The 25,972-nt window shown below is 39.9% G+C and overlaps 1 protein-coding gene across 1 annotated transcript in view; it reads left to right on the forward strand.

Moving 5' to 3' along the window:
* The window catches only part of ADAMTSL1 (ADAMTS-like 1), a gene marked incomplete at both ends in the record, with an annotated part of 76,479 nt that overhangs the window by 29,153 nt on the left and 21,354 nt on the right, over positions 1–25,972 (forward strand). Inside the window, 2 exons of the mRNA XM_010159494.1 lie at positions 4,190–4,491; positions 9,233–9,362. Of these exons, the coding sequence (XP_010157796.1) occupies positions 4,190–4,491; positions 9,233–9,362 (432 nt within the window). The remainder of the gene's footprint in view (positions 1–4,189; positions 4,492–9,232; positions 9,363–25,972) is intronic.

Raw genomic sequence — 25,972 nt, forward strand, 5'->3', positions numbered from 1 at the left:
TTAGAAAAGTAATGAGCTTAAACCAGTCCAGTACCACACCTGAACAACACCTGCAGAAGTTCACCTATGTCAGTGGCATTACATTTCTTTTCCTCCACTCCTAGAACCCATTATGCAGCACAGTGTCGGCTAATGTGCGTATGACGATGGGTGCAACAATACTCCCTTCAGCTGAACAGTCTTGTGCAAATTGTGAAACCTCAAGAGCTAACAAAAAAACACTGAAAAATACAATGAGTGTTTTAAATCCAGAACTCACTATTTTGCAATAATGGGGAAAAGTTGCTGGCCCATCACCATGGAAGTGCCCACAGGTCAAGGAAACAAGTATAGGCATTCGTGTGCAAGCATTATCCATTTTTAACTCCGTTTTTTTTGTTTGGGTTTTGGTTTTTTTTATAGTTTTCCACCTTTCATTCCAACCCTTTTCCTTTTACAGCCTGAGAGCACTGCTGCCCATGGAGTTGCCCATTTGGGGTAGGGATGACAGGCAGAGGGACCCTTCAGATGTCCCACAGCTGGGTCCTGTAGTGTAGTCATCGCTCCAGCAGTTGAGCAGCAGCAGACACAGTTAAGTCAGTCATGAATTCCCCTCCTTCCATGTTTCACTTCTCCACCTAGTAGTAGTCCCTAAAGTAATAGTAAAAGACTCCACTTTAAAATACTCCTCAGAGGTCTCAGAACACCCTTTCTGCTGTATTTTTCCTTTGGGGAAGAAGTATTGTTATGTCCTCTGTGCAGAGGAATAAAAGATGGTCTTTGATGCAATGGCAGAATGTTAATCACTGAGAAATATGCTAAGATCTATGAAATCTTCAATGTAATCTCTTTGGTGCAAGAGGCACCTTTTTATTATACATTTGTACAGCTGTTAGCAAAACTGGGTTCTGGCTGATAGCTACTACTGCCACATGACCAGAACTAGTTATTGCCTTTGTCTTATTTATTAGGGTTGTTATTATAGGGACTATTACTATAGTAGGATTTAATTAAACAATATTTAATGACATTCCTCCATCATTTCCTGTTTTCTAAAAATCCCACTTCTCAATAAATCTATTCCACTACTTCCATTTCCAAAGAATACCAGGAAGTTGGCATACAGAAAAGCACAGTGCTGTGCGGTGGAAGGTAAACTACGTGCAGAACAAATGACTTCAAAACCATGGAACTGACTGCGTATTATTCACATACCTTTTGTATTTTGTGCTCACCATTTGACAATATTTATCATTAATGACCACACAAAGATATTTAAAAGCCTTTGTAATATTCTGGGTTTAGGATGATGGATCATTCAGAACCATTGTGTATTTATATTATACATTGACATTACATATATGTTCAGTATTTAGTGACAAGTCATATATGGAGATTCTGTTTTTTCTTGTTTTTTCTTCCCTTTTTTCCTGCTTTCAACTCTTTTGATTCTAACAGTTCCCTCTTTAACAGCCAATATTAGAATTAAATCACACTTCCAAATGTATCACTTAAAATGTAGAAATGGGGCCTAAAGAGCTGAATAAAATAATATAATTTTCTGAAGGTATTCCAGGTTTTCAGTATGACTTGCTGAATAAGGTAAAATAATACTATATCTGGTATTTATAGGTCAATGGATCCTCATTTCAAAAAGGATCCAGTCTGCTTTAATAATGTTCTTACTTCCCTTTTGTGTGCTCACATTTTTTCCTGTGTGTGTGTGATATACCTCATGTGTAAAATATATTAAGTATCTCTGTTTTTCTAAATGTGTAATTTTAATACCTGGCAAAATATCATCCCTTTCGGTTAGTAATACAGCAGCTCTTCAACAAAGCAAAGTTACACAACAGTTCACAATGTAAAAACATATAAGAACGACAGCTTCTGATGAAAACCAGTGCCCTTTTCTTGTAACCTGATTAGGGTTTCTACTTCTTAGTTTGTCAGGTCAAGAAGCTATACATTTAAATTAATCAAAATATGTAAGTCACAGTGGCTGACATGGACTGTTTAATCTGTGACAGGAGATATTTCACACAGTCTTAGAGAAAACAAGATGAGTTTCCCACCTGTCCTGTTAAAGACTGTGAATTCTTTCAAAATAAAGGATATCATCTTTTAAACAAGACCTATCTTTTAAGATAAAATGTCTCATAATAGGGAAATAGAATCCCTTTTTACCATTAGTGTCTCAATGCCTTTGCTGCAGAAAGAATTCTTTTGGTCTTTGTACCAGCATTCTAAACTGTTTAAAATATTCCAATAATATATACAATCTATTTCTTTCTTTTCTATTGCTTCCTTTGTACAGTTCCAGCAACGGATATCAGATTTATAACAACATGTTATAAACACCCACAGAAAGCAGGTAAAGGGATGCACACTGTCTGCTCTAGGAGACTGTGCTGTTCCATTCAGGGGTCCTGGTACATAGAATGCAGGGGGGCAGGATGGAGGGGATGTGAGGGGGCGGGAGGAACCACCAGGTTCCTTTCTTGGTTTGGGTTTCTTTTTTTAACCCCTTTCTGAAGAGAAAGTCCTTTTCTGAAGTAGAGAGAGGCAATGGAGAGGCAAGAAGAGAAGTGCGTGAAAAATAGTTTCAAAGATTCTGATCAGAAAACTAAATTTTCTTTTTCTTCCTCTCAGACTGCTCATGGTATTCCCAAGGTGAGAAACTACTTTCCTGTAGCCCTGAATAGCCATAGACTGTAGAAAGGACAGATGTATTTATTGACTTTCGCCCTGGGCAAAGATTTCCAAGTCTGTTGTGGCCTATCTAAATGAAGGCCAAAGGAGAGGAATCCTGTCAGTGACAGCCATGTTTTAATAAAAAATACATCCCATGAACTCTGATATATTAGATAAATTTAGCTAATGCATAAGATGAGGTGCTGAAAGACCTGAATTTCTGTCAGGCAGTTGACCCTATCAGAAAAAGCTTTTGGTTCATTAGATTAGCACTCAAAAATATCAGTTATAAAAAAATTGCTGATCTTGAAGGAGCTGACAGATCCCAAACACTTACTGATAATTGGAGAACATTATCAATAGGGATTATTTCTGTGAGGTTCTTAAGAGATCAGTGCCAGGTCCAACTACTCACTCATCTGTTCCAGCCCTTGAAGTATATCTACAGCCTCTTCCTCAGAATTTGCCAATGGCAGAAAGTTTGGCAGAATGGCCAATAGAGAAGACAAGACAGTAGGACAAAGCCACATGTGTCACCATGCAACCTGGATTCATTACTGCAGTGCTTTAATACCACAGGCATTTGGTATCTAAGCCTAAGTAATGTTGGCCATGGAGTACCCTGGAACCGTTGTTTCCAGAAAGGTTTAGGAATCAGCATAGATCAACATGAACTCAGCAAACAAGGCATATTACATTTAAACAAGGTGGTAATGATGTGGTACAGAGTTGAACATGACGCTTCTGCTTGATACTATGTTGAGTAAAATCCTAGGCCATTATCCGGCAGGAACTCAAGGAACACAGTCTCTTCTACCTAATGTAACGATGGATGCATGGTGCTTTTATTAAAGTATGTGTGGACTTGCATGTAAGGGTTCCTCATCAATAAGACAAGAGCAACAGCCAGAGATATCCAGAATAAAAATGGAATGATGCTTTCTTAATGAGAAGGGAAATAAATGTGCAGGGGTGGGGGATCGCAATGGGACACACGCAACTAAAGAAATTATGAGTTGTCTTTTTTTGTAACTGAGGCTTAAAAATTGTTACTGCAATACAGGAACAATGCTTGACTTTTTTTCCCTGTAATACTGTAACTAGTTGATAACAGCAGCCTGTTCAATAATTACTAGTGACATAATTGTGATATCAACTAAGGCAAAGGCGATATAGCTTGAGTACCAGCAAAAAGTAGCTAGCATCATGATGTACACTGGGAAAATGCATCATGCCTTGCACTGAGACATTTTGGGATCAAGGCAGGTGCTCTAAGTGTGTGTCTTTCCTCCTGGACATAAGGAGACACTCCACATGAGTACTTTAGAACCCTTCCACTGTTAACCACTGAGTTGTCAATAATATGTCATGGCTCTCATGTATTTCATAATAGCACTATGATGAGGTGAGGCATTTGTTTCTCATTAAAGAGAATTTAGGCTGAACAGGACTACAGGGCTTCTGTTCGCCTGGCTGTTTGTGGAACATAACTTGCCTTGCTCTCTTCCTCTCACAGGTTTATTCCGGAGGCTTGGTCTACCTGTAGTGTCACCTGTGGAGTGGGCAGCCAGGTGCGGCTTGTGAAATGTCAAGTGCTCCTCTCTTTCTCTCAGTCTGTGGCTGACTTGCCCATCGATGAATGTGAAGGTCCCAAACCTGTGTCTCAGAGAGCCTGTTACAGTGGTCCCTGCAGTGGGGAAGCAACTGAATATACCCCAGAGGAAACTGAGCTGCTGTTTGGCAGTTTACAGGAGTTTGATGAGCTCTATGAATGGGAATACGAGGGCTTCACAGAGTGTTCAGAGTCCTGTGGAGGAGGTAAGTGCAAAATATTTCTGCACTATATTTGTTTTTCTTCGTTCAAGTTTGGGCTTTGCAGTTAACACCCACAGACATACTGTTTTGCTACAGCCATTTGGAATCATGGAATCATTTATGCTGGAAAATACCTTTAAGATCATTGAGTCCAACCGTAAGTTTATCAAGTCCAACAATATTTGAAAGGGCATGGATCAAAACTGTGGAAAAACCCATGTGCACAACATGTTTTAGCCCAGGACTTTAAGGTTCCATGCTCAGGCTGTCACCAGGAGTGATCAGTGCATCACATACTTGTGATCCTTACAACAGCTGATCACTCAAAAAGCGCTCACACAAAAAAGCGGAATGTTAAAGCAATCTGGTGATACAGGCTAAGAATCCCATGTCATTTTTAGTTTTGATCTCTTGATTTGTACTGTGTAAGTATAAATATGTGGAGGTAAATTGTCCTCCCATAGCCGATTCATTGATATTCTAATTCTACTGCTACTCTCAGCCAGTTCCCTAACTCCTAAATAACATTAGCTTCCATCCCAGTGCAAAAAAAAAGAACATATGGCAAAAAACCAATAATGGTGTGATTGTCTGAAGCTAGCAGGCTTTGCACTTGGATTTTCTGAAAGTTAATCAAGTCCTCAGGTTCCACATGTTACAGGTTATTAATGCACAGTTCTCTGACATTTTTTTTCCCATAAATTTGTTTAGCTAGTTCTGAGAACTGTGTCCACACCAGTATTTTTTTAATTAAACCTAGACTTCTCCAGCTGCTGTCTTTGTACATTCCAAGTTTCAGGGTATTTAAAAAAGGATTACTATAGATAAATGCGGAATAGATACTGTAAAACTGGAAACCACTCAGTGCTCTTTGAATGGTGATTAATGTGATAGGTACAGATTTACCAGTAAGCATTTATAATATCAGAAATCACAGCAGAAGATAATGCAAAGGTTTTCTATGCTTACTTTTAGCTTGCTGACAGTAGTCAGTGTTTAGAGCAGTTCACAGAAAGTTGTCAGACCACTGCCACTATTGCTTTCTTTCCTACATAAAAAATATGGCACTAGTGTGTGCTAAGTGGTGATGAACACTGACTTTACAGGAGTATCTGTCATGTATTGAGGCTACTAGTAAGCAGTAACAATTTGTCACACACTGTGAATACTGAAACCTGAATAGCTTCTAGAAATAACCTCTTGAAATGAAGCCATTTCTTTGAATATAGTGACTATGTGTGTAGTTTTCAAATATAACTCACAGAGACGGATCTGACAGAGATATTTTGCTTTCTAAATTTAATCTCTGTCAATTGTCAGAGAAAATTGTTAGCCAAGATTTCTTTTAGCCTGACGTCAACTCCAAATTTTCTAGATTAGCAGATGCTAAATCAGATATTTTTGTAGCCATAGGTGCAAGACCGGTCAAACTAATTTTATTGGTTTTGGAGTCTCATGAGAAGAAATTGGATAGATGCAGAAGTAACCTTTCACCTCCCAGAAGTAGCAACCAGAAGGAATTAGTTAGTCATTTAGTCTGCTGTTAGTGGCTGCATTTCCCAGAGCTGTCATCAAATATCATGTAACAATTATTCTGTTCTGGTAGATATAAACACAGAAAATCTTATTTGATGGTATTTTGAAAGTGAACTTAAAACTACTTAGATTCATGTCCCACCCTTACACCCTTTTATACTGTGATTTCCTATTGAGAACTGATTTCTTTTTTTCAGGGAAAGAAATTTTAAAGTGGACAGCTTTTTGTTCTGGTAATATTGTGCACTAAATAATGTTTAGAATTCGGTTACTTTGCAAACAGACTTCCTGAAGTTCATATAGGTTTTTTTTATTATCTCTGTACTGTGGAAATTCTGACAGATAATCGAAGGTCTTTATATTCTCTAAACATTCAATGATCCATCCTTGATTTAAAGTCTCTAACTATTTCCCTCATTGACCAATCAGAAACAGAGAAACAGATGTTATCAGTATGCTGAGACACACTCAATGCGAGATTCAAGAAGGTGAAGAAAGTGATTCTGAGCATATTTTTTTGCTGCTGCAGCAAGCCAGTTTTTGGGTTTGGGGGATTTTTTGGTGGGTGGCTTATTTGGGGTGGGGTTTAATTTTTTGTTTGTTTTCGTTTTGGGGTTTTGTTTGTTGGTTTGTTCAGGGTTTTTTTAGTTACCGGCAAAAGCTATTAGAGCCAGAAACTTCATCCATAGTCTAGCAACCACAGACTGGTTACATTCAGGCAGGAGCCTTTTTCTTCAGCACCCATGCTGTCAGGCAAGACTACAGGTGTTACTGCTACCCTTAAAAGGTAAAAGGTTGTATGAATCTCTGAAAGGAAATGATAATGAGCAGAGTAGAATGCTAGTAGGATAGACTTATTGGAAATACAATCAGAGATGACTTAGGTGACAGGAATAATCATGAGGATTTAACTCATTGGGAGGTTTGGGACAGGTTGAATACTGAAAAGTGAAAAGCAGTGGTATCAGAGCTTGTCTATATGAATTTGGTGAAACCAAACCATCAGTCTGAGAAACAAAGAAAGCCTGAATTCAAACCCTTGTAATCAGTCACTTTTGGATAGTCAGCATTGAAACAGACAATGCAAAAGTGATAATGTAATTGATAATCATCAGTCAGGAGCTCATTAATGACAGTTCAGAGAGGAGAAATTAAAACTGTGGAAGCACACTCCGTTTACAAAATTTTGATCTGAAAAGAAGAACATCCGGCACATACAGATGGTGAGTGAGCTGTATCCCTAACAAACAGAATGATGTCACCAGCATGTGGCAGGACTCAGTGGTTTCTTTCCACTGAGTTAAGTGTACTTTCCCAGTTTCCATACCAGTGGATTAGCGGTCCTTCTCTCCTAGCTTCATCAGACTGGTCTTGCTGTCAGGCCTGAACATGTGATCAGTACAAAGCAGAGATGAATAACTTGAACACCATGCTATTTCCCATCAGGTAGAGAATCACCTCTTTTCTGCAGCCAGGAATAGTCTGTCCTGGAGAATCCATATGCCTCTGTTTACTGTACACGGTATGATAACATGCTCAACAGAAGAATGATTGAGCTGGAAACATTGAGCAGAGAACATATTGAAATGCTGACTTTATTGTACTCCAGTAATTTTGATGTTGGTGTCCATGTCCAAAAATGTCAAATTTCTTTCTTCTTTTCAGCACCTTGAGTGCAATGGAGACACTGTCTATCCCTGAGTTATAGGCGTGGCCTAAATAGGCTTGCACACATAGGAAACAATAAATTGCTCAACATGCCACTTTGCTGTGGGCCTCTTTTCAGCCTGTACTGAGAATAAGGGGAATGAATACGTGAATCATTCAGGAACTACAGTGAGTTGCAGCACTCAGGTCCTGTTGCATAATATGGTATCATTTGCTTAGTGACATGTGCTCTGGCATTAGAAACAGCAAAAGGTATTGCCAGTTCTGTTACACTGTTCCTGGAGCTGTTGAAGCTCTTTCAACACTATTTTTTTAAGAATTTTTGTGCCTTTAAAAGATTGTGAGATATTTTGGAAAACTAAGTGTTGGTTTTGAGAAGATGATGCAATTGCTACGAGTTCAGCCAATCTTTTCCTAACACAGGAAATAGGGATGAATGTAAAAGGCCCACTTCCACTCTGCTTGAACCACTGTGGATTAGATTTTTAGGGACTTCAGGCCAATTATTACCCTCAGACACCCTACAAAAGAAGTAGATCCTCTCTCACCAAGTACTCCTTCCTATGGCACGGAGTGTTGCTGATTTTCTAACATTCTAATCCTGTGATCCAAAAATCCTGTAATATTCCTACCATCGTCATAGGAAAAGTGCGACCGAATAACTGTTATGTCAAAGAGTACATAAGGAATTCGGTATCACCAAGGTTTTCCTGAGTTAAAACGTAGTTGCCTAGCTCCCCTCTTAGTCTCAACAGTCTCCCTTGTTCTATCCCAGCTCTCAGATACAACCTGTAGGTTTGCATCTTCAGTTTAGGTGCAGGTCTGTGGATGCAGAAGAGTAACTGAGATCAGCTGAATTGTCTGGCCTTGTTTTACTTTACTTTTGCATGTATAGCAGTTAATTGTTGCTTAAAATATAGCACGCTGAAGTCAAAGTCATCTTCACACCTTAAGCTACTTGACTGACAGATAAACAGCCTCATTGCAGTCACTCTGAAAGGATCGGTCACTAGAGAGCACTGGACAATTTTCTGTCTGGGAGAGGTAAGTGATGAATGAACCTAGGGACTTTACTACAGTTGAGTCATCTAGTGAGACTGAAAGCTAGGGCAGGTAAAAGCCTAGCATCCCACGCAATGTTTCAATCAGGTCATCTCCCGGTGGCTGGGGAACAGGATACGAACAGTGAAGTAAGCAGATAATGACTATTCATGGAAAATTGCAGGAGTTAGAGATGAGGACTTTTCCCAAAAGAAGGGAGAAAAGGAACTGAGGTTTTCCTTGCTGTGTCAGGTATGCTGTGCCAAGAAACATCCCCCTTCAGCAGACATTCATACTGTATTCCTCAAAGGACGTCAGGCAGAGCTCCTGGATGTGCACAGCGAACACCTCACTGCAGTGCGGGAAACAGGCTCTTTGGTCTCTGCAGCCAGAGATGCCGCCTCCACACTGCCCCTCTGTCCCCACTGGGCCCGTCTCTGCCCTTGGCTGCCCCTCTGGGTATGGAGAGCTGGCCGTGACCATGCATTGTTATGTGCAGGTGTCCAGGAGGCTGTGGTGACCTGCCTGAACAAACAAACCAGGGAGACTGTGGATGAGACGCTGTGTGTAACCAACCGCCGTCCTCCCCAGCTGCTGAAAGCCTGTAGCCTGGACCCCTGTCCCCCAAGGTAAGCTTCTCATGTCTTATCACCAGGCATGCATTTTTTTCCAGATTTGAGACAGGTGTGACCACTGCTGAAGTTAAGAAACTGATCTTCAAATTTCCCATGAATCTGTGATGTTTGAGGCTAGGGATGCTTGGATCTTGGCATTACTGACATGGCTCCTGACATACAAGAGTAAAACACATGGTTGAGAGCCTGAGATGGCTCCACAGGTTTCAGTACCACAGACTCAGCTGTCTGGGTTTAGCAGATCCATGTCACTCCTCGTGGGACTCCTTAACTGACGTGAAGTGAGCAGAGGTGATGTGAGTGAATAAAACTATGCTGCTGCATAAAGTAGCGGATGGGCACAGCTGGGTAGGTGCTGTTATTGCAGGTGAGAATACCCAGACATTTGGTCTTATCATCATTTAATGGATTTTGCAGAATCCATGACTAAAGGAGAATAAATACACAAGTGTGGGTGATTGTAGTCCAATATGTTGCCCAGAGCCATTTAAACAACACTAACAGTATGAAAAAAAAAATCTAAATAACTGGTGATTCCAGGCTCAATGGCCCTTGGGTCTGGAGGCACGCACTGCTGCACACATGCTCTTTCTCAGGCTGCAGGGGCTTACAGCCTCTTCACACCAAAGTGTATTGACCAGGAAGTGCAAAATGGTGGTAAAACTAAAGGCAAACTTCAGACTGCTTGCCTATTCGGGCCCTGCAGGCAGACAGTTTATGCATTGACATAACTTTACCCAGAGTCATGTCAAGTTTAAGGAGACATCTCCAACCTCATCTCTCACAAAAGGTTTTGCAGAACTGGCCTCAGGCAGCTTCCACAATCCTGACCCTAAAAACAGCAGATCTTTGTGTGCAGAGATTCACATCTGTACCCTCTGCTACAGAATATAGCTGTCTTGAGGTTCCCGTGCTTCATTTAAATAGACCCAGGGCTGTGAAGTCTTCAGGATGTGCTGTATACTTACTGTCTGTATTCCTAGCTGTACTCAGGAACGTTTGCTCTCTTCTGGTAGTGCTGTAGATTTGAAATACATTCATTCATAACATTGATTAATAAAGTTTAAAACACTTAGTGCTTTCCAGGTGGCAGATATTCCTTAGAGTGTGTCAGTAGCTGTATGTGTGCTTTACATGACAGCAGGCTATACAGAGGAATATCGCTAATAAGTATTAGTAGATTTTGGATGCACAGGGAAGGTTCACTTTAAAAATAAAATATGGCATCAAACACGGCCAACATCCAAGAATGGTAAGGACAGAAATAACGGTTTGTTTGGATGATGAGGATTTTGAGCCTGTGACATGCAGAGCCAAATAGGCTAAGACATTTCACCAAAGCATTACAAGAATTGCTTATGAGGATATTTCAACCTGGACTTTGTTAAATTGTCTGTATTGCTGGCAATAACACACATATATTAATGATTGAAAATAACTTTGTAGGTGGAAATCTCATTGTAATGGACAGGTGGCAGAATAGGACATTGATCACCCATCATTTCTGACACGGAAGATAAATATTCACTGGCTAAGAAAACATAAGGCACACTCATATAAGCCATTATTTATGCGAGATCTGTTACAAAGGTATTCTTAGAAATTGGGTGAATACTTTTTGCATTAGTCTGTGTGACAGTCCACGCCACTGTGGTAAACTTGCTATCAGACTGGAGCTAGTTTAAAGCAACCTTGGATGTGCAGTCCACTCCGTGGATTACAGGACTTGTACTGTAGGTGAGAATGAGGCCATGAAGCAGGGGTGAAAGGGGATTGAGGGGTGGGGGGGAGATTAAGCAGCTTTCATCCAGGCCTAGGGCTGCAACTGGGAAAAGGGGAAATGACTCCTTTCCCTGCACATACATCTCTTCTCCCTCCAGACCCTTCAGTCTGGAGGAAATTGCCTGTCTGCAGAGATTTAAGTGGCACAGGATGAAGAACAGCACATGTTCTGCAAAATGGCTCCTCTGGTAAGAGCAAGGGGGCCTAAAAGTCAAGGCTGCAGACAGCAGGCAGCATGGCTAAGGGAAACAGAGGCAAGAAGGAAAAGTTGATGTGTCTCCCAGGCAGGCTGTGACAGGATGACTTCCTTATTTCCTGCAAGCCTCTGAAGTGCTATATCTACTAATGCCACTGCATGAAATACAGTGGTATATTAAATAAACTGATAGTACTTAGTGTATAAAGATTATTGCTTTATCATTATTAATGACAACAGGCTTAAGACTTGGGAGGAGAACACATGAAAAAAAAAAAGAATCGATGGAAATTTAGGCTAAAATTATGTCCTGCTAAAGGCTTTGCTATTGACTGACAAGTCCAAAACTTGTAATGCACTGACTGTGAACTTAGATCCCTGTTACAGAAGTTCCCAAAATGAAATCTGTGAACCACTGATACTTCCCAGAGCTTTTGCTGATGGCTTATAGAGAGAGCTGGCTGGTCTCATAATGTTGGCTCTTCACTCTGTTTTCCAGCTGCTCAAGTACATTAACAGAAGTTAAAAATATAAAAAACACTTTTCCTGAAATGTCCTTGATGTGTAAGTGACTGTTGGACCATAGAGTTGTGGTGGTTAGAGGAGGCAATCTGCTGAAATGGCAACTGAGACAGTGACAAATGTCAGTAGACAAGGGAATGTTGTCCACAGCATGAAGAAAAACTTGAGAAGTCTTGCCCAGAAGAACAAAAATTCCCTTCTAATATATTTAGAGAAATTATTCCAGTGATGTTTCTTGAACTAAAACAGCACAGCATGCTTAGAATTTAATACATATGTCTAGAATTTAATACAGTTCATGATCTTGTTCAGCTTAAGAGGGAGAACATTTGAAAATTAGAACTTCCAGGCTTAAATGTTGTTTCTGCTCCAGGCACTTCTGGTTCCATGTGGCATTGTCCGTACCCTGTCTAGGGTTTAGTCATGTAAGGCTCTCCTGGTCAACAATTGGTTTAGCGGGTTTAATACAGACAAGCAAATGTATTGAACCACAGAATCTAGTCAGCCTTTCTGGAGGGTCAGAATGCATACACCTCAAGACAGATACTGCAGGAGGAGTCAGTGAAGAGTAATTTCAATCTGGTTTTGTTTCATCGTTCCTTTTGTACGCTTAAGAACAATTATGCAAAATAAATCTTCACTGTTCCTGTTCTTTTTTTGCTCCCTACTGTGTATAAATGTGGATAGACGAGAAGACTTCATTACTCACTTAATTTTTGACCTTGCAATTAGTCTGTGGTGTCATCATTCTCTTCAGTTCCTAATTGCTCTGGTCTTTCCTGGAACAAAATATTGTAAAAGCTGGAATATACTGGCTATACGTCAGATTAATGAAAACATTGAAAGATGGTGGTGCTTGTGTAGCAGCTGAGAGAGCCTCATAATTTCCATTGAAATTCTGGCTTAGTATCTTCACTCATTACTATTCTGAGCCTATTGAAGAGAGACAGAAAAACTAAACCACAGAAATCTTTCTTGAAATATTCACAGCTGTATGGAGTCAGCAAAATCTCAAGCTTAAAATTCTTACAGAATAAAGAAGAAGAACCAAGAAGAGTTTCACACAAAAACTGGAAGATTTCATCCATATTCACATCCCAAAGCAGCTGAGTTTCCTGTGGTTTCAGATTTTCTTGAGAGTTTCTTACTCATTGCTTCAAGAACAATAGCAGAAAAAGAGCCCAGTCCCTTTTCTCCTGGAAAACAGTATAACAAAATTTCCCGTTTTGCAATGAATTAAGAAATAGTGAAAAGCTGTGGAGCTGATTGCAAAGTTGGGAGCTAATAACTGATTTTCAGCACAGTAGGTACAGAGCAAAATTTTGTTTCATTAACTTGGTGTACCCTTGTTCAGTATTTCTGTAAAAAGCTTGTAGCCTGTTTTGAGGTACTGGGAGACCCAGCATGCTTTCTCCAGCAAAGAGAGGACTGACAACCATGACTATTTTAATTCAGTCATTCAGTTATTTAATTTGTGTCAATCAAGCCATAGAACTTCTAGAATTACATAGCAGTACTTGAGCAGAGCACAGCCTTCCTAAAAGTAAATGAGGTATAGCTGTTCAATGTGTACAAGTTTCTTCTCTAAGCTCAAAAAATAAAAGGGCAGATCACTCAGTTTTGCTAATTGCTATGTTTGTATTCTAAATTACTCCAAAAACAATCAGAAGAACCCTGTTTCAATGTTGGCTTTACTGTTTTCAACAACCAAATGACTCACATCCAAAATGTGTCTTTTTCTCATCCTCCACAACCCAAAATACAGAGGCAGTCATCATCTAATCAGTTATAATTGCTCTTGTTTATAACAGCAGCAGCATGAGCACCTCGTGGTGAGCCAACAAATTCTACAAAAAGGGTGAAAGAGAATGTTGTAACTGTGTTATTAATTATAACTGCTCAATAGCTTGGTCAATGTGTGTTGAAAAGATTTGGTAAACATGTATGGAGGAGTAGAGAGAGAAGCAAAGCAATGAAAGCCAGATGGCTGAAAATGGAGGAAATTCCAGGCAATTTCTACAGCTTTGTTCTTGCCTATTTTCAAAACTGAACTTTTATTCCTGTACAACAAAGAGCAGCTGAATGATACAAACCCCTCAAAAATACAGTGAAGAAAAAGCACACAGTTCTAGGAATAGCACATTCTCCCTTTACTCCTTCAAGCCTCCGTTGTTAGCAAGAAAAGATAGGAAACCATTGGAGTGGTCCTGATATGTAAGTGAAGGGACAAGATAGCCTGGTGTAGGCTGGGCTCTAGATCATTGCACAAATCCTTCTTTTTCTCTTCCTCTTCTTCTTTATTTTTTTTATTTTCCCTGCATCTGCTTGTTTGGTTGTGCAATAAATTACCTGGTTTTATTATAATGTTTATTTGGTGGATGCAGTATTGTCCATCTGTTTTGCTCTATTTCATTTCCTAGATGAAGTCAAACTGTAAAGGAGAAAAAGGTCAACATGTTTTCTAATGCATTTGGAAACATGAGGCATTAGGTTGCTGGTAGGTTATACTTAGTTTAAGATGTACACCCATCAACAATCTGAAATGTGTTGTGTTCAGTATGTGTGGAAAGGCCAGAGCTTCCTCTAATCTATTAAAGATGGCATCTGTGTGTGGGAGGGTGTCAAAGTATATGTGTTTTGCATTGCTCAGGTGAAATATTGGAGCATCTCTGTCTAGTTCATGAAAAAGGTTGGAAGATGTTCAAGTCATTATGCCTACAGATACTGCAGTATAACCATACAGGCAGGAGATACCAGTTCTTCTTTTGTTGCTGCCTTTTCTCAGAGGTGTTAGACTGAGCGTTAATGAAGCAATTATGGTGTTACTGTCCTTTTGTGCCACAGAAAGGTTTTCAACCCCTCACAAACCCCTGACATTTTTTGTGTATTTTAAGTAAGTATTTTTAAGGCTTTCTTAAATGTATTTTTAAGTGAGTATTTATATCTGTTTTGAACCGAAGTGCATTGAGAATGTCTTTGACAGCCTCTTAAAATGTAGCCCGCAGAGCCTGCTGGGATCACAGGCCACAGCCTGAACCACTGATGGAGTGGGTTGGAAAATCTGTCCTTAGAAGATACATGGTGTTGGACAGGGAAGATTGATCCTAGATTCACGCCTATAGGTTCAGAAACAAATTAAAATGGAGTCATGGGGTCAGTGAGAGAAGTATAACCCCATTTGTTGGGGTTTACTTTGCTAAAGATGGGACTCTACAAAGACGTCTAAACAGGCAGCCATCCCTAGGCAGCCCTGTTATGCTGTACCTGCATTACCTTCATGCCTACCCTGCACTACTGTAATACCACCCTTGCTTTAAAACTTATTAATCTGTGATCTAAAACCATTTCTCTTTCTCTCTCTCTTTTTTTTTTTTTTTTTTTTTTTTTTACAATCTAATCTCCCCCTTTTTACCCTCTCCGGTTGTTGAGAGACTGCCCAAGATGTGTCTGACAGCCCACCCTTCCCCATTGTTGCTGGATGTGTTGCCTGTGCTGGAGCAGTAACTGCATGCTCCTCAGTAACTCTTACTTAACAGCAGTTACAGGAAAGTCACCAAGGGGACCCATAGGGAGTCATCCTTTTCAGCCATGCGTGTCTCATCTAAGTGTGAAACAAAGCAGCTTGCAAGTTGCCAAGTTTAGTGGAGCAGTTCTGGAATCTCTGTCACAGTCTGCCTCCAGCTTTTCTAGTGTAAAATTGCAGACCTCCTCCCCAGCCATTTCACTTTTTAAATGATATGACAGTTCCTTCATTAGATAGGATTTCACTCACTGACAATTTCCTCCATTTGAGTTTATTACTCCATACGGACTACTGTATTCATGAAATATTAATGCACAATTGTAAATATTTTTTTAAGTAACTTGTAGCGTATTTCTTTCCTGCTTCAAAGAATGCTAGATCACACTTATTATTCAGAATTCTGTATATCTCGATAGATGATTTTCCACTACACAAATCTCCAGGTCACAAGTTTCACCAAGTTAGCACACCCTTGTGTTGAAACAATCTCACTGTGTCCTACCGCAGATTTTTTATAACGTGGTTTGTGATGACTACGAACTTAAAAGTCATGGTAAGGACTTAGTGAGTCACTCTGCAAAGGACATCTTCTCTTTTTTTCCTCTATGGATGAAAAGAGAAGGTATATAAAAGGAGAATAAAAATACTGCCCTAACTGCTGAAAATGTACTTTACAGTTCTGTACCATACTTACACGTCTGAAAGATTCACACATTAAATGGAGATGGTGCCTTCATTTACATCCAATTTGGAGGGAATTAAGTACCCATAGAAGAAGCAATACTGATTAAACAAAGAATGCTGTGTCTGCCAAGCAGGTCTGTCAGATCTGCACAAGCAGAGCAAGCCCTCGTATTTGTGTCCATGAAAATTTCCATCTTTGGTTAGGTGACCTCCATCCCTCCAGCCTCACTACTAGCATTGTTAAGCACTGAAGGTCTCACTGACGGAGTAGAGTTTGTGGTGTGCAGTTACCCATTGGAAATGTGACTATGCTGACATATTCTATAGTGTAACTGGCTGCTAGTAGATCTTAGTCATTCACAGCCTTGGAAAAGACTTGAACTACTCACACAGAGGTGGACAGCACTACGTTTAAGTGTCACCCAATGGATACACAGATGTGTATTGTTATAACTGTATTGGATGGAGTTTTGGGGTTTCGTGGGGGTTTTTTTTGATCGTAATAGTTACACTGTCATGGTTCTTGATCTGAACAAAGATGTTTGGATACAGTGAATAAGTTCATTCCTTTTCTCAAGAGGAAGCAAATTCTGCTGTCTAAAGTCAGTTTCTCATTGAGGGAGTTAGGTGAGAAGGGCATTAAGTTGCCGTTCTGTAGCCTGTATATTTTGCACACAAACCTATATCGATATAACTATTTGGAAGGAGATATGAAGTGTTTAAGTACAAGTCTGCCTATATACATAGTAACTTTTCTGACACTATCACTTTGAATATAATAACTTTTCCTTTCATGCATTTTATGAGTCAGAAACAGATCTTGGTTGATACTTCCATGAATCTGAATACTTTACCATGTTTTTTTTGGTTATTTATGGGTATAACACGACTTCAGAGACTCCTCACTCAGTGTGAGGAGCTCCCGCATGTTTGGATCTCTGTATGTCAATGTGAGGAAAACCATCTTTTTTTGCAGAAGACTGAATGGGTTACTAAATAGATTATCATTCACAGTTTCAGGATCTCAAAGGGGAAAGTAAACAGGAAATGTTGGTTCTGGATGTGCCCTTGGGACAAAATTCTTTCACTGCCTTACTAGCTGTATGTTGCAAGAAAGGCATTAAAGAGACCTCAAATATACACATGAATTGGGAATTTGCTGAGTTCAGTCGCACTACCATGTAGGTATCTAGACCTGACTTCAACTGTTCTCCCCTCCCCCTACTGAAAAACTAGAGAACAATCTTGTATGCCTGATTTTGAGAGGCAGCCTGTTTGTACCTTCTGCACCAGCAAAACAGTTCAGGAACAGTTCATCCTAATGAAAATATTATCACTGTAATGCTGCCAGCCAGGTCAGCAAGAAGGTCATGTTATTTGCTGGTTTTGTGGCAGTACTGCTTATAAAATTTGGACTTCCTAGAGGATTACTGAAGCTCACTCAGTGTTATCTGAACACTGTTTCATTCATGAATCTGCTGTCTTTGTCCATTCAATCCAGTGTCACCTCTTTTACTTCTGCCCTGCACTGATCATTTCAGCAGTGGCATCCTTAGATTTTTAGGAGAGTCTTGTTACTCTGTGAGACAAAATCACATGTTCATGAATATTGAATTACAGGTTGTGAAGTCAGGCTTCTTTTATATTCTTTCTGTGCTATCTACATGCATTTTCAACTATCTCATTTTTAAAATGCTTCATTTTAGATGGTATTTCAGATTACAAATAATCAGTTCATTGCACATCTTTCTCACCTGCTGAGCTTTTTTCTATTTGTCTTCTGGAGTCTGTAAGCTTGTTGATTTCTCCCTCAAGAACAGCTTCTTTTTTTTTAACATTTTCTATATGGCATAAAGTTAGGCCTAAGAAAATGTGTTGGCTTATGAGACAGTGCAGCATGGAGAGTACCAGTGTGAAAAGAGGCAGGGAGTCTTCAGCATAAAGCAGCTCTGTCATGGGCAGCAGGGTGTCAAGCTTTCCTTCTGTTTCCTTGCAGAAGAACCATATAAGAGCACTTCATAGACTGATATGCATAATTTATTTAATAAATTTGTGGTTCTTGTGTTTTTGCATTACTTTGATGTCGGTTTAGAGCTAGGGGTGTTATTCTGCTCTGGTCTAGTACCTAAAATGTGTATTACTCCCTGCACTCATAATTCGGTTTCTGCCATCTGCCATTAGAAGCACAGTTTGTGCAGTTTCTGTCCTATTCCTAGAACCTGCCTAAATTACTTCTTAACCAGCTTTACACAAATTTACTCTGTTTCTCAACTGTTTCCTATGTTAATTGTTGAAAGGGGCTACTAAGGACCTATTTTAATTGTATCTCACATAAAATATTGAACAGCTTCCTTATAAGAAGCTGCTGCTTTAAGCCTGAGCCCAAATATAAACTTGAGGTAAAAACTGGTAGTCACTTGTTTATCAAGCTAAATCTGATCTGTGTAGCTATATCAAAGACAGCTATTGCTATCATTCATCTCAATCCTGCAGTTATCATAAGAGTAAAAGTCTCTTGTGAGGTGTTTTCAGTCGTGAGTATATCTGCTAATCACTCAACCTAGTTCTCTGTCAAACCACTCCACTTACCTGAAGTTGTGTTTTCATGTTCCTCAGTGGTTCATGCATTCAGCATCTGCAGTAGTTCCCTGAAAGACCCACTAGACACACTCCCACTGTTCAAAGTGTTGGCAGAAAACCACAAACACCCTTTTCCGACCTGCATTAATGGTTGATGTTCTCTGGCTTTAACTTGAGGTAGCAAGATGATTTTGCTGTAAGAATCCTTATATATATTGGTTGAAACATGTCAAAAGTTTATTCCATCAACCAAAATTGCCATTTGTAGGGTTGTGGTATACTCCATTTACCCTCTGTTCTTCTCTAACTTTTGAGTTCCTCCTCTATTTTCTTCTGTTCAGCTCTTTTATATAAATATTGGCTCCCTGCCACATCCAGCTCTAATTAGCTGCAATATTCATTGATACCACTAGGTCTACACAGCAAATGCAGGCCAATTCTGTCAGCTCCCAGAGCACTCTCATTAAGCCTTTGATCTGCTTGCATGTGTTGGATGCATAGTCATCTCTTTAATGGATTCACTTCCTTCACTTGCAAGTAAGATGCTTTTTGAAGAAAAGCACCTCACTCTCCTTTGTGCACAAGGATCCCCTGAAACCTTCCTCGCCTGTTTAGCTTGTCACATAGGCGATACTGAAAAACAGATTTTGTCAGGCTGGCAACTGAACAGCAGCTAAGCTTGAATTATTTTTCTGTTGCTGCTGCAGCTAATTTAAAAGGACTTTGCATTTCCATTTCTATTTCTTAGATTTTGCAAAACTATGTTAAATGCAAGTTTCCCTCTGAGGTGTGTGTATACTGTTCACCTATTTGTAATGTGCTCTCTAACACATACGAGTATGGAGATCACTCCTAGAGACTCAGATCAGTGTTTAAACGCCTAGGTGGATGTCTTAGCTCTCACACTTCTCTTCAAAGAGGCAGTCCGATTTTACTGTGAGTGATTTAACAGCTGAATGAAAATTTATTTGTAGTTAAATGCTTACTTTTTATGCCCATTTCTTTGAGATTAGTTTGATTATAAAGCCAGGAGCTGAGCTGGGAGTCCTCATCTCAGTCCTGTAGCTTCACTGCTGTAAAGCATGCTACCCAAACAGGATTGCCAATAACCCTCTGTGCTGTCCAAAATTTAAGATCACATTCTCCATGGTACTTAAAACCTGACACTGAGGATGCTGACTCAACCCAAGATAAAGCATCTGCTAAACAAGCATAAAGAAAGTCTTTCACACCAATGAAACAGGAAGATTTGCCACAAACACAGCTCCAGATCCATAACAGAAAAAGATGGGAGCAGATGTATGAGCTCCAAGTAGACTTCTCAGTCTGCAGGTCCAATGGAGGACATAGGTTGACAGAGGACGAGAGGAAGCCAGTATTGACATAGTATGTGATTCACTCAGTCTGTTGCATGTGCATATACACAGCTGCCACCCAGCCCTTGTGCACTGAAGAATGTCTCTATGCAGGCAGGTGTCAGACATTAAGTAAGACATTTCCAGGCAAACCTCTTACACACTGATGGATGTTTATTTTAGAAATAAGAAGAGTTCTTTTGTATCACTTTCATATGGTTTAACCGCATAAAAATGACAATAATTTCACTTTTTAGAACTAGTTTGGGGTAGGTCTTTGTGTAGAAGGTTGTTTACTTTTCCTGTGCAGTGTTCAATTTTCTTGGCAGTGCTTGAAGGGATTCTGTCAGGATGAAATCATATATCTCTAGAAAATATTCTTTACTTATAACACCTAACAACTTAGAATGCTTTGGTTTTTACCATATATACTGTGCATATAGGGACTGATCCAAAGCTGTTGGCTCTATAGTGCTTTGGCTCAAGATTAGATTTTTCAAGTTCTGCCTACATCATTTACTTTTCCGGACTGACTTTGGAGGTACGAGGGTGCTTTGTTCTGAAGGCTTGTGGCTTCACTGGGGCAACAACTCTTAATTCTAGCAGCTTCTCCTTCCATGAGTAGCTGCTTACTAGCTGGTCCCACTTTCTGGTCTACCTACGTAGCAGAATTATTATGTGCACTCCAGTCCTTGTAGCAATGAGACACACATTTCAAAACTGAGGCAACAGTGCACTGTTGTCCCTGTTGTTAGATTCCTAACACGCTAATGCTTAGAGGTTCCTGTCAAGCTGAAAGTTCCATTGTGCTAGGAAGTAAATAAAGACAGAGTAAGAGATCATCCGTGCCACAGGACCAAAATGTAAGGACACAGCTCATGAGGAGAAATAAAAAATATTTTTACAATTTTGGAAAAGTGAAGTTGAGACACTCATGGGGGAAGAGTATGATCCAGTCCAGCACTGGAGTCTTCCCATTGGACTCAAAGGTTATACTCGCATACTCACAGGCTAGCCCATGTTTTCAGCAGTTATGGTCGCGGTCACTTCTGGAGTTCAGGCAACTGGAGCTTCAACAATTGTTCTCTTTCTTTTATTCAAGGGAGCTGCAAATATTCACATTCTAAAACATAATGATCATGATTAATTGTGGAAAGTGCTTGTTTACCTGAAGTTAAGTACATGCATAAGCACTGCTTAGTCAAGCCTCATTTATTTAGTAAGGATCTTCCATAAAATTGCAGTTTCTCTTTGTCCCTTTAGAAATTAGATTTTAAATTCATAAAATCAATAGTATATAACAGAGTATTAGTATAACTCATAGTATGAAGAGGCCATTAGATTTCCTGACTGGTGCTCTTCTGTTCAAAATACTGTCTATTATTAATCCGTTTTGTTAGTTTATAGTTCCTGGAAGTGCGAGCATTTTAGTGCTCTAGTTGGTTGGGCTTTTCACAGACTTATGTCCAGTTTTTAGAGCACACCCTTAGCATTGTGTATAAGAAAACCTAAAGAAAAAACACTGCCTTGAGCAGTCAGATCAGGTTAGTGAGATCAGGTTCACTACTTAGTTTGCCTACCTTCATGTGCATTGTATGTCTCCATATACTTCACACAATCTGAAAAAACTACTAAGGCATCACAGCTGCCTTCTGGAAGCACAAGATTGTTCATTTGGAAAGTGAGAAGTTTCTGTGATCAGCTTTGAATTTGTGATGATAAATTAATTGAGCTGTTTTTTGGGACCATCCTCTGCTCCCTATATGTTTCCAGTGGAAACTTGTTTTCATTTATGTTAATTTTTAAAAGTGCATATATGTGTATTCTAATACATGTATTACTAATGTACGCATATTCATTTCAACACATCCGGCCCTATGAATTGCCTTTTTCCTGTTACATTCCTCTCTGTCAGCCATCTCAAAATGTCTGTGTGGTTTTGTGTTAATATAGTTTTCCTTCAATCAGTTCAAATATTCAACGTATCATATGTATGTCAGCCTCTGCAGAGGATGAAAACCTGGGAGGTTTTTTGGTTTTTTGTTGGTTTGCTTTGTTTAATGAAGTACAGTAGTTCAAATGTTTTAGAAGTCTAGTTTGTGCTTGAATACCTACCACTACTTAAGTATTTAGGAGATGGAGACAGACAACTGGTGAACTGATAGACCTAGAGTTAGGATCAGCCAGGGGTTTAGGAGCATAGATGTGCCAAAGTCCTGCTGTAAAAGAGGCTAAAAAGACATTGTTTCTTTGTTGCTACACATTAGTATAACTTTGGGCAGTAGTGGAGGAGAAAGAAGGAGGGATAAAAATAATGTTTTGGACAAAAAACGTACAATCTCTCCACTGGGCTCTGGGAAGCAAACCAATGACATTCAGCTGGGCTATAAACTAGCAAGTACACAGATTTTTCTGAAAGTCTGTACCTTAAAAACCACTACTGTCAGCTTGCAAAGACACCAGTTCCACAAGGTTCCCTTAGCTTGGACTTGTAACTAGCATATTTACCATTTTAAGTATATACTTATTTCCTAGTTTTATTCTGGTATTGTCAAATGCATGAGGAACATGATGGCATTATTCTTTTTTGTATGCTGTACACATTGGAAGAATCAGTTCAGTATGGCCAAAACACCCAAAACGAAAAAAAAGGACAGAGGAATGCACAGATAAGGACCATATGAAATAAGACAGGAATTATTTCAGTTACATAACACCCTACAGTAAGGGTAAAACTGTGTTAGTACAGAAAATCAGTATTAAAAAAAAAAAAAAAGGTATTATCTCCCACAGTAAAAGTAGTTTAGAAACTAAAATGTAATTTTAGTATGAAAATATTAGTTGAAAGTCTTGAAAGCACTGGTATAATTCTACAGACCTATGCTTCTATTCTAGAAGGTTATAATTGATCTTTGTGTGTTTTAGGACTTTGAAATTCTGCCAATCATATATATAATTTATGGTTTTGATTACTTGCACATCCTACTTCACTTTGCATGTCTCTGCTCTACTCTACATTCTTTACTTTGTATCTGTGAAAGCCCATAAAAGTCACTGGGGATTATGAAAGTACAAGGGTGAGAGAGAATTTGACCTCCTATTTCCTGAGCACCTCTAAGGAATCTCCTGTGTAAAGCAGCTGGAAAGAATTGTGAACAAACCGATGTTATGGGTAGGGCAACAGACGCAACCTGCAACAGAAATTTCCAACACTGGAAAAACAAATCCTTTCTCTTTACTGAAACACAGCATTTCTTTCTGGAAGAAGAAACAGACACCCTCTTCTGCAGAAGCCAAGATCTCCAAAGAGGTTTTGTGGCCTGCTAACCACTGAGATGTGAACTGCCAACAGAAACACTGTGCACTTATACCAATAACAAACAATGAGTTGCTGGAGGCAACAGCTATTACCATCACTTGAATAAAAGAAACTCTGGCAACTAACCATATTTCAGAATAGATTCTGAAATAAGAAAATGCCTTCTTTTCAGCACCTACTCAAATATCTTATTTTAGATTGTGCCAAAACTGAAGGGTAGCTGATATCCGCATTGATTCTGAATGACAATTTTATGGGAAAATCTAGGAAGACCTCTCCCCCAAGATAATTCATATGGAGGACATACTCCAAATTAGCTTAATTGGCTGCCAGATGTCACTCATACTGCACTGCCTAAAAGCTCCTGGTACATGTTATCAGGCCTTAGTGGTCTTCAGTGTATTACAGCCCGGGAAGTGACCATGGCAACATCCAACTCAGTATGCAAGTTGTGTTCATTGTTAGAAAGGGTTAAGCACATCTTTGTCATTGCTACTAGCAGAACCACTGCTGTTGTCTTAAAGAGAACTACAGTGTCATTAGTGCCTACTATGATACTCAGGACATATCCTGTCCTGCTATAAAATCAGAGAATATCATCAGCAGATGGAGCGCAGAAAGAGAGCAGTGTGGCTTTTTGGTCCATTACCATTATCTTCTAGGGAGGAAAAACATGTTTCTTACCTGCTGGCTGTTTCAATTTGTTATGGGTGTTACTGAGAGGGAGGGAACAAATGCTCAAAACAACTTTACAAAATAAATAGAGAAGTAAGAATTGTTCTGTGACTGTAGGATGGCACAACCTTGAATTATTACTTCTATAATGTGCTAACTAACATGATGCATATTAATCTTGCTGGACAGTTTCCGTTGACTGAAAAGCTGGACATGAGCCAGCAGGGTGCGCTGGCAGCCCAGAAAGCCAACCGTATCCTGGGCTGTATCCAGAGAAGTGTGGCCAGCAGGTCGAGGGAGGGGATTCTGCCCCTCTACTCTGCTCTGGGTAGACCCCACCTGGAGTGCTGCGTCCAGCTGTGGAGCCCTCAACATCAGAAGGATATTGACCACTTGGAGCGAGTCCAGAGGAGGCCATGAAGATGATCAGAGGGCTGGAGCATCTCTGCTATGGGGACAGGCTGAGAGAGTTGGGCTTGTTCAGCCTGGAGAAGAGAAGGCTCCGGGGAGACCTTATAGCACCTTCCAGTACCTGAAGGGGCCTACAAGGAAGCTGCGGGGGGACTTTTACAAGTGCCTGTAGTGACAGGACAAGGGGTAATGGGTTTAAATTGAAAGTGGGGAGGTTTAGATTGGATATCAGGAAGAAGTTCTTCACAGAGAGGGTGGTGAAGCACTGGAACAGGTTGCCCAGAGAAGCTGTGGATGCCCCATCCCTGGAAGTGTTCAAGGCCAAGCTGGATGAGGCTTTGAGCAACCTGGTCTAGTGGAAGGTGTCCCTGCCCATGGCAGGGGGGTTGGAACTGGATGATCTTTAAGGTCCCTTCCAACCCAAACCATTCTGTGATTCTGTGATCTCAGATTGTCAAGAGTGTTTTCTTCTGCTTCTTCCACAAATTCAGCTTCATGCTGCTGACATGTTTCATAACTTTCCTTCATTGTCTGCTTCCATCCTGCTTGGAGCCTGAGGGTGTCTTTCTCCATAATCAGTCTCTCATCTCTGCCTGACTTTGCTCTTTTGAAGGGAGGGTTCTCTGAGCCTTCCTTGTCCTGAATGTTTAATATACTCCCCCAGCAATCAGTTTCATTAATGTCATGCAGGAAAAGAAGCTGTTCTTCAGGATTAGAAAAAGTGGCAGTATCTGTCTCTCATATTTTCATTTTGGATGTTGGATTATGTCCAAGCGGTGTAGTGTTTTGTGTAAAGTTAATGGGAAGACTATTTTCTTATAACCTCATTCTGAATATAGGACATTTTTGTGTGAACATTTCTGCATATCTCTGAAGTACCTTCTAGTACAGAACAAGAGTGGAAGACCTAAAATTTTAACTAAAGTTCTGTGTATGACTGACAGAATTAGGGGTTGTATTCAGTACAGCTCAAACAGTAGAAATCTGATTTTAATGTGATGAACACTGAAATTCAGATACTAACAATCCTGTTGATGCAGGATTTATATAGCCAGTGCAGAGGAGGGTTGGGTCAGTGATGGGTGTTCACCCAGAGGTTGAAGATCTTTCTGCTCTCCCATTGCATCTGTCAAGGGCTTAGCACTCCCTACCTCCACAACAAGAAAAAGTTAGTCAGGAACATGGCAGCTGGATCTTCTGGAAGAAATTCCTGCTCAGCACTTCACTGCTACATTTCTTTGACAGACTTTTTTACTATCAATTTTTTTTTTTTTAAGACAGAAAAAACACCAAACTAATTAAATCCTTCAGTCTTGAAAAATTTTGGCCAAGGTCCAGCACAAAAAAAACTTCCAATTCAGGACATAAAACTGTTCCTGTCACATTGCAGGAGTCCTGAAATCTTGAAGTACAAGAGCTTTTGACAAGAACCAGAAATGCAGAGGAACTAAATATTCTTCTTAGCCTCATCCTGCAGCTACAAGAAGCATGATGGTGATCAGAGACCCGGGATTCCCTTTCATTTACTGTTTCTTCATTCTACCTGTCATTATAAAA

Source organism: Eurypyga helias, unplaced genomic scaffold (genome assembly GCF_000690775.1).
Source record: "Eurypyga helias isolate BGI_N326 unplaced genomic scaffold, ASM69077v1 scaffold44019, whole genome shotgun sequence".
In the NCBI taxonomy this organism is placed as follows: Eukaryota; Metazoa; Chordata; class Aves; order Eurypygiformes; family Eurypygidae; genus Eurypyga; species Eurypyga helias.